Raw genomic sequence first — 9,644 nt, 5'->3', positions numbered from 1 at the left:
CACCCAGAGCTTATGAATGTGACCTTATTTGAAAATAGAGTCTTTGCAAATGTAATCAAGTTAATATGTGGTTATGCTGATGTCAGGTGGGCCCTTCATTCATGTAACTGCCATTTTATAAGAAAATATTTGGACGCAAAGACAGAGATACACAGGAAGAGCAATGAGATGACAGGGCAGAGCTTGGAGTAATATGTCTGTCAGGCAAGGAATGCCAAGGCCTGGGGGCTCCACCAAAAGCTCAGAGAAAGGCATGGAACCTTGTCTCCCCTAGAGCCTTCCAAGTGAGGACAGCCCTGTGGACACCTTCATTTCAGACTCCTGGCCTCCAGGCTGTGATAGAATATTTTTGTTTATATCAGAAAAAAATTGAAATATATAACATGTTAGAAGGTAAAAAACTGTTGTATGAAAGCATTTAAAACAGAGTAAGTGGAATTGGGTTCCGTTTGTGAGAGGGAACTGCAGTTCCACTGGGGTTCATTGGGAATGTAGTGTTTGGACAAAATCAGGAATTTGGTGACAGAACTAGGATTGCAGAAAAATAGAGAAGACCATTTGAAATTGAGCAAACAACTGGTAAAGTTTCCTTTTGAAGAAGCATGTCTGAATATTTGAGGATCAGCAAGGAGGCTGACATAGCTGGAGCGGAGTGAGTGAAGGGAACAGCGTTAGATCATGTGTTCTCAACAGAGGTGATGTCAATGACAATAGGACGAAATCTGATTTTTGAAGGTATTAAAAAAAATCCTACTTTATGTATGAAGTACAGATATACATAAAGCACAGAATGAAAAATGTAATATATTTGTGGTTTTGAGTCTTCATGGAGATGGATTAAGAAAGCATCTCTGTGAAAGCTCCTTAGTGGCTTGAAGTTGAGGGAGAAAATGAAAAAAACTAAAAAAAGGTTGAGAAACATTGTATTAGAGGATAAGATGCAAGAGGTAACAGGGCTCAGATCATCCAGGCTTTGTAAGGCTCCATCTTCTTCATCATGAAGCATGGAAAGCCACTCCTAGATTTAAAAAGAAAAGGACTTGGGCCGGCCGAGTGGCGCGATGGTTAAGAGCTGACTTGGGACACCAGAGGGCCCCGGTTCAGATCCCACCAGTTCAGATCCCACATATGAGGGCCGGTAACACTGCCCTCCACAGCTAAAATGCTGAATAACACCTCAACCTGGAGCTGGGTTGCTGTGGGTCGCGGGCAACGGCGTAGGCTGCAGCCCCTGTGGCAGTGGGTTGCCATGGGCTGCTGTGTGTAGCCAGCAGCCAGCGTGAGCAGCCAGCAGCCNAATGATAATAAAGAAAAACAATAAACCTAGAGAGTAATGTAGGAGATTATCTTCTTGAGGTTTGACTGATTCCAGAAGTAGGTCCAAAATGATCACTAACACCCAAAACGATAAAGTAGACTGTGCTAACATTAATAATTTCTGGTCATTAAAAGACTCCAATATGTGAATAAAAAAGTAAGTCACAGGGTCTAAAAAGCTACTTGCATCTCCTAAATTCAAAAAAGAGCGTATATTCAAAATATGATGAGAAATGCAAGGAAGGAAAATGACAGACAACATACAGGAGAAGTGGGCAAGAGACATGACAGGTACTTGTCATTCTCACAGAGGAGAATGTCATGATTAGTAGCCCAAAGGATGTGTTCAACCTAAGAGTAATCAGGAAAATACCTAGTTTTCATCATGATACTTTCCTAAAATGATAAAACATTATAACATTAAAATTCCTAATAATACTAAGGTTTAAATCAAAGGACTATTTGGTAAAATGTGTATTTCTTCAATAAACCAATATAGTTGCTGGAATAATTTAATAAATTTGACATCACATACATTTATGACCCTGCAATTTTATTCTGAGGCATAGAAGACATTATATTATAATTACACACACATACAATTATAATAGAGTTTTATTTATAAACTATTATAAATTTTGTATTTATGTTATATAAATACAATCTATTTTACATAACATGTGTATATGATATATAAATTATAAACACATAATATTTGGAAAAAGATGTACACAAGAATTTTTATAAAATATTATTCATGATACCCACATTAAGACCACTATATTCTGAATAATATAGATTAAAAATGTCATGTAGATATAATATAGCAGCAAAAATTAACTACAGATAAATGCAATATTATGTATGAGGTGCAAAAATATCATATGGGAATGAAAGGATACACATAAAATGCATACTGAATGATCCCTATTACATGAAGCTTAAATTTAAGCAAAGATAATTTGCAATATTAAAAAATCAAATAGTGGTTAAGTGAGGGGAGGGGGAAAGTTGTGAGAGAATACAGAGGAAGGGGCTATTGTGGACTGGAAACTTCTATTTCATGATCTGATTTGTAATTACATGGGTCCTTCCAGTTTATAATCAATCTGCACAATCACAATATGTTTAGTTTCCTTGATATAATTTTAAATTATATACCAGAATACATACTAAACTTATTATACACAAAAAGCTTTTATACACCATGGTTGTCTATGGAAAGTAAGAACTGGAAATTATTAAATGTGCATCAATAGCATGAAATATAAATAAAATATTAAAGGGTTGAACAATAGACTATTAACAGACTTTAAAACAAACTACAAATGTATACAAAAACATGAACGAATACTACAAATATGATGTAGACCAAAACAATCTTTTAAGAAAATATTAGAAACATTTAAAATCTTACCATTTCTTCTTCATTATCTATATAAAGCAGGTTAGACTTCTTAGAAGCACAGGCCATCTGACTCTCATTCCATGCTTTTCTTTCAGTGTTAATGTAATAACAATTGTTGGAATATGTTAACCACTCCTTCGGACAATGTCTACGATGATATGCTAAAAAAAATTATTATTCTAAACCAATTACAATTTTTAAAATAATAATTAATTTACCTATTTGTAAAAGTAAAAACATTTATGTGCATAACATTTATGTGCACCCTCACTGACTGGTACATATAAAACAAAATACAATCACACACACTCACAGGCAAGGGTCAGCCTCTCACCCCCTAAATTATGCGCCCAAATTAAGAAAACACACAAACATAAATATCCACACCAACACACGTCATGAAAGTCAATGAACAAAACCACATTTTTAGAATAGCAAAATTACTTGTCTCACAGTATAGCAGGAGGAAATGTGAGCCAATTGGCAATAATGGGTGTGGTGATTTAAAATGAACATTTATTCATATTACTCCATAAGAAGGAGCATTCCTCTAAAATTATTACTTTATGAACACTTATTGCCCAATATGTAATTTATATATTCCAAAACCCCTATTATTATTTTTGCCTCCCCTGAGTTACAGAAAACTATAAACTGTACTAATATCAGAGCTTTGAAAATCATTCCGTACCTTTCTGGATCCCTGTTGTCAAGGAGGAATTTTTCTGCCCTGGAGTTACAGTAGCTAGAAAAATAATTCTTATTAAAAAGTAATTCTTATTAAAAAGTTAATATTAACCTAAATAAATCGTAATACTTTTTGTTTCTTAGTTTGAAATTTGGTATAATGTTTAGAATTAGAATAATCTGAAATAAACTTGATTTTACAAAGAAAAGTTGATGAGTTAATGAAGATTTGGGGAAATATTTCAAAAACTTAAAAGATGAAATTGCACTACAGTATATGATTTAACCAATCTCAAGAATTAATTTGTATTTCTTGAAGGTGTTTTAGTCTCCTAAAGCAAGTCTTTGAACCATGAAATCAGAATATATGTGTATATACGTACATATATTTGTAAATGTTGTCTATAATCATTCTGATATTTAATCTTTGACAAATTCAGTTAACCATTTCACATTTAGTCTAAATGCATACATTATAATTAGAGGGTTATTCCATAATATTATGACATATTTAGAGGCAATGACAATCAACCATTAAAGTGGAAAGTTCCTTTATAATCTTTCAAAAATTTACTTACAGGGAATAACAGCTATCGTTACCACAGAGGACAGCAAGACAAGGCAGATGAGTCCCAGGACCCCAGCAATGAGCTTCTCTGGAGGTGATGGAAAACCTACAGGGAGAGAAAGGGAAACACTGAGGAAGTGAGATGGAGATAATTGTTTAGACAGTTTACACACAGAGAAGCCCCTCGCGCACAGGGAATCATACACATAAACTTGGACCCCAAGCCCATATCTACCATTGCATCTTCCTCTCAGACTATATACACCATTACATTGTCAGGGAATACAATGCTCCATGAGTTGTTGGTCAAAGACTACACATTACAATGATGCCTGAGTAAAATTAGTCTCAGATTTCATATTAGAATACTGTATTCCAACTTCAAGCTCTGATTCCCACAAATAAAACATGTTTCCCCACATATNTTAGCATAATGTTCTCTAGTTCCATCCATATTGTTGCAAAGGGTACTATTTCCTTCTTCTTTATAGCTGAATAATACTCCATTGTGTAAATGTAGTTTCATTTTTTTGCACGTGGCTTTCCAATTTTCACAGCACCATTTTTTTAAAATGTTTTATTTTCTACCTTGTACGTTTTTGGCTCTTTTGTCAAAAATTATCTGTCCATAAATATGTGGATTTATTTCTGGGTTCTCAATTCTATTCCATTGGCCTGTGTATCTATTTTTCTGTCTAATCCATGTTGTTTTGATTACTGTCACTTTGTAGCATAAATTGAAGTCAAGTAGTGTGATGCTTGAAGCCATGTTCTTTTTTTTAGGATTGCTTTATCTATTGAGGCTCTTTTGTGATTCTATACAAATCTGATGATTATTTGTTCTAATTCTTTAAAAATTTTCCTTGCATAGATATTTCTCTAAAGAAGGTATACAGATAGCCAATAGACATATGAAAAAATGCTCAACATCACCAATCACCAGAGAAATGCAAATAAAAACCACAATTAGATATCACCTCACACAACTTAGAATGGCCATCATCAACAAGACAAATAATAACAAGTGTTGGAGAGGCTGTGGAGAAAAAGGAACCCTCATACACCATTGGTGGGAATGCAGATTGGTGCCGCCGCTATGGAAGGCAGCGTGGAGATTCCTCAAAAAATTAAGAATACAACTATCATATGACACAGCAATCTCTCTGTTGGGTATCTACCCAAAATATCTGAAAACATTTATCCGTAAAGATACATGTGCTCTGATATTCATTGAAACTTTATTTATAGTGGCCAAGACATGGAAACAACCAGTGTCCTTCAAGAGATTTTTGGATAAAGAAGATGTGGTATATACACACAATGGAATACTGTTCTGTCAGAAGAAAAGATGAAATAGTGCCATTTGTGATAACATGGATGGATCTTAAGATTATTATGCTAAGCAAATAGGTTAGACAGGTAAAGTCGAGAACCATATGATTTCACAGATATGTGGTATATAAAACTGAAAACAACAAAGGAACAAGACAAATGAAGAAACAAAAACTCATAAATGCAGGCAATACTTTAGCACTTACCAGAGAATAAGGTGAGAGGAGGGTGATAGATAAGGTTAAAAGGGATCAAATATATGGTGATTTTAAGGAGAACTGACTCTGAGTGGTCAACACACATGATACATAGATAATGTATTACAGAATTGTACACTTGAAGCCTATGTAATTTTAATAACAATTATCACCCCCTTAAACTTTAATTTTTTAAAAAAATTTTCATTAGGATTTTTATTGGAATTGTATAGTGCTTTGGGTAATATGGCAATATTAACAATGATAATTCTTCCAATCAATGAGCCAAGAATATCGATGTATTTCTTTGTGTCCTCTTCAATTTCTTTTAATAATGTCTTATATTAATAGTTTTCACATCCTTTTTAAAGTTTATTCCAAGGTATTATATTCATTTTTGTCACAATTGCAAAGAAAATTTTTCATTTCTTTTCTGACACTTCATTGTTAGTCTGTGGGGATACATAGATTTTTGTACATTGATTTTGTATCCTGAAACTTTACGATATTTGTTTACTGTTTCTAATAGTTTTTCAGTGGAGTTTATAGGGTTTTCCATATAAAGAGTTATGTTATATAACAACTTTGTAGTTCTTACACAATAATCATGAGGGCCAATAAACAATTTATTAATCTCAGCTCCAAATCTGTCCTTCATTGCCATCTCTGAGATAATGCACCTAGATCCCATAACTTTTTCTCCCTAGTCAACTCACATGATGTTGTTTTGCCTGAAAAAGTCACTGGCGAGGCAGTGCCAGGGAAAGGATCTTGTTCCTGGTTCCATGGTGTTTTCTCTCCATTGGCTTCTGTGGAGTGGCTGCCAGTTGCACGCATGCTGGAAGTCCTGTGGTATTCACCCTCCAGCAGTTATTGTGGCCAGTCCCAGTCATGGTTCCATCTTTTTCAACCTCTGCCAGGGGACACCATGGTAGGGAGGTCTTCCTGCTTGCCAGTCACAGTCTGAGATCCGTCCTCACCAATAACAGCCAGAGGATTGTGGAGCTGCTCTATCCCAGGGCAAACCAACAAACATGTCTGCTGTCAAGTTGTCTGCAGCCGCACTGTGTTCAGTGAAGCCTAAAACTCATCTGGGGGAGTAGACATGGCTCCCAAATCATCCTACCTTTGGGTATTCTTTTTTAACCCCGGGTATTCTTTATAATTTTTCTTTATCTCCTCCTGTTTGTTTGTAGGCTATCTCCCCTACAAAAGCTTAATAATTCTTTAAATCAAATTTTCTCTACTTTTTGTCTTTTAATTCCACTATGACTTATATATTATGCTAGCCTGTGTTGCTGAATCCTCATTTCAACATAGGACAAAGCAACTAATTCAAAAATATGGAATTATTCTCCATACTGAGTGAGAACTTTGAAGCAAGAGCTCTTGATATTAAAATGTGTAATTTACACATGATTTATTCTAATAAATAGCAAAAGCTTAAGAAACCTATAACATGTACATGGATATCTATTTTTAAAATTGATAAAAATAAAGATTTAAAAATAATTCTACAACACCCAGGGTGAAGCCTCACATAAATTATGGATTTTAAGTGATTGTGATGTGTCAATTCAGATTCATTCTCAGTGGCAAATGTACCATTCTGGTGAGTGATGTTGATCATGGGGGAAGCTCTGTATGTGAAGGGATGGGGAATACGGGAAGTCTCAGTACCTGTCTTAACTTTGTTGTGATGGTAAACCTACTCAAAATAGTATCACAAGAATTCTAAGAAAATAATTGTATAGTTTTTAAGTAAATTAAAAATATGAATATGTTCTTTGTAGACAAGATTTATACCAATTTTAGATAAGCTAAAGTGCCTGGTGCTTACAAACATATCGTTTTATCTCTAAACAGGGTTCGAAATAAAGGTTGTATGTTTCGAACAACACAGATGTACAATTCCTCTTCTCCTTTGAAGATATTGAGAACCTGAAATACAGGGAATAATATATCATTATTCTGGTAATATATGAACTGCTACTTTGATAAATAATTACTTTACTTCGACTGATATTTACCGGGGGTGCCCAAAAAAAGTGCAAACATTTTGATATGTTATCTATGTATCAACGTTTCTCAAGCAGTAGTTCACCACAATCAGAAGTCTCCGGATGCTGATGGTAACCAATCTGAGCACCTCTTGTAATTGCAGAAGCCAAATGTGACTTGTATTCATCTTTTCTTATTTGTATATGTTGATTATTACACTTTTAACATTCTTTTTTCCTTTCTTAAAATGTGTATACATTATTTTTGCACACTATGTATATATCTATGCCTGAATAGTCCTTGTATAAGTTTTGTATGGAAATACTTAAAAAGTTGTCTTCATATAATTGTCACATATTGCTCTTTCTTTCTAAGATTTCTTACTTCAAAGCATAAAATATGAGTTCTCATGAAACTTACATTTTGGAAGAGAAAGTTGGGCTATCTGGCCAAACTAACAAACTATTATTTGTTCTGTAGGAGAGTTCAATCCATGAATAAGAACTGAAGATGTTCAAAAAATTCTATGAGAAAACAAACTGCATCAGAAGTCAAATACAAGCTTTTATATTAATATGAATTTTTAATGGAATATAAAGTCAATTCTTTCTGTTTTATACAGCTTCTCAAATTACATTACATACTTACACACTGGACATAGTAGGAACATGCATTAGTATGACTATGTGAAAAGGAATATTGACACAAATAATTTGAAGGTTGCAACAATTGATCAGAGACTAATAGTAACTTTTGACTTATTATTGGAAAAGCTCATAGAAATTCAAGTAAGAATGGAGCAAATCTGTAGTCTTCTTTCCTAGGACTGCTCCTACATTGCCTCCCACCCCCCCACCTCAGCTCAGTGAGTAAGAAGTACTGTAGTTTTTATAATATGGAGAAGGCTGCAAAAATCAGTGGTGTTGTTGCCACAGGGGCAGACTTGATTAGAAGTGGGAATGGGGTGCTAAATTGCGATCTATTTTTTCACCTGAACTTACAACATTAAAGAGAGCAAAACCCACCCTTTTTCTAGTCCGAGCTTGCAGCCTCCTTTGTGTCCAGCACAATGCCAGCTTCAAATATAATGGAGAGGAAATAAAAGGGAAAGTACAATAGAAGAGATGACATTAACTCTCTGCACGTTCTTGGCTGATGAAACAAATATGCACTTGTGCAAAGGAGATAAAGATGGTCCCAGTGAAAACAAAGGCCAAAAGGGACTTGAAAACTAATTGCCAAGTTATGAGCACTCCCCAGTACACATAAACACACACACAAGTACATCAAATAACAGAGGGTGGGAGCCCTATTTACCAGAGGTATTTGAACACATTAAAAATATATAATCATTGGTTGTCAACCAAGCTGTGCATACACAAGGGGAATACTTAGGAATCAAGGCTAAAAATAATAAACAATATAATTTTAAAACTGAAAAAGGATATAAGCAAACACCCTCTATAAGAGAAGATTCTGCAGTAAAAGTTTCGCAACTTTCAAAAAACAATAAACCTAAGAAAAATGAAACAGAATTCATGTTTACTACACGATATTGTCAAAATTGCCTAATCATAAATGTTAGAAAACATACAAAAAATGCCTTCTGTGTTCAGGGAACAAACCCGGTCAAAAAAGTCTTTTACTATGATAAAATATTAGATTTATTAGAAAAAATTTTTAAAATAATTACTATATAAATTATACAGAAAATTATGCTCAAATAAGTACATTTGAATATGATGGCAGTGACAAAACATACAAAATAGAGAAATGAAAACTACATAAATGAATCAAATAGAAACTGTAAACTGAAAAACATTTCCTGAAATGAAAAATTTACTAAATGTACATAAATTTCGAGACACAGAGAGAATTAATTAAATTAAAGATGGAGTGTAAAAAATTATTGACCCCAAAAAGTGAATTGAAAAAAGAGAGAAAAATAAGCAGATCCTCAGAGCCCTTTGAAGCAGTATGAACAAAACTAACATAGGTGTAAATATACACGGAGACTAAGAAGAGAGATAGAGACAGAAGAACAATTTTGAGACATAACAAATAAAGAACTGTTTAAATTTAATTTTAAAAATATTGTAGACTTACAAAGCTCAGCAAACTACAAATAGATTCA

The 9,644-nt window shown here is 34.0% G+C and overlaps 2 protein-coding genes across 2 annotated transcripts in view; both read right to left on the bottom strand.

The window, feature by feature from the left end:
* The window catches only part of LOC109378443 (NKG2-A/NKG2-B type II integral membrane protein-like), an 18,424-nt gene extending 12,078 nt beyond the window's left edge, over positions 1–6,346 (bottom strand). The window contains exons 1-4 of the mRNA XM_019634832.1: positions 6,226–6,346; positions 3,991–4,086; positions 3,417–3,470; positions 2,735–2,886 (exon numbers count right to left, since the gene is read on the bottom strand). Coding sequence (XP_019490377.1) covers positions 2,735–2,886; positions 3,417–3,470; positions 3,991–4,086; positions 6,226–6,346 — 423 coding nt within the window. The remainder of the gene's footprint in view (positions 1–2,734; positions 2,887–3,416; positions 3,471–3,990; positions 4,087–6,225) is intronic.
* The window catches only part of LOC109378445 (NKG2-A/NKG2-B type II integral membrane protein-like), a 27,146-nt gene continuing 23,372 nt past the window's right edge, over positions 5,871–9,644 (bottom strand). The window contains exons 5-6 of the mRNA XM_019634836.1: positions 7,931–8,034; positions 5,871–7,450 (exon numbers count right to left, since the gene is read on the bottom strand). Of these exons, the coding sequence (XP_019490381.1) occupies positions 7,330–7,450; positions 7,931–8,034 (225 nt within the window). The 3' untranslated portion in view covers positions 5,871–7,329. The remainder of the gene's footprint in view (positions 7,451–7,930; positions 8,035–9,644) is intronic.

Source organism: Hipposideros armiger, unplaced genomic scaffold (assembly GCF_001890085.2).
Source record: "Hipposideros armiger isolate ML-2016 unplaced genomic scaffold, ASM189008v1 scaffold_1990, whole genome shotgun sequence".
NCBI lineage: Eukaryota > Metazoa > Chordata > Mammalia > Chiroptera > Hipposideridae > Hipposideros > Hipposideros armiger.
Note: the sequence above shows the minus strand (reverse complement) of the source record. Positions and strands in the feature narration are given on the sequence as shown.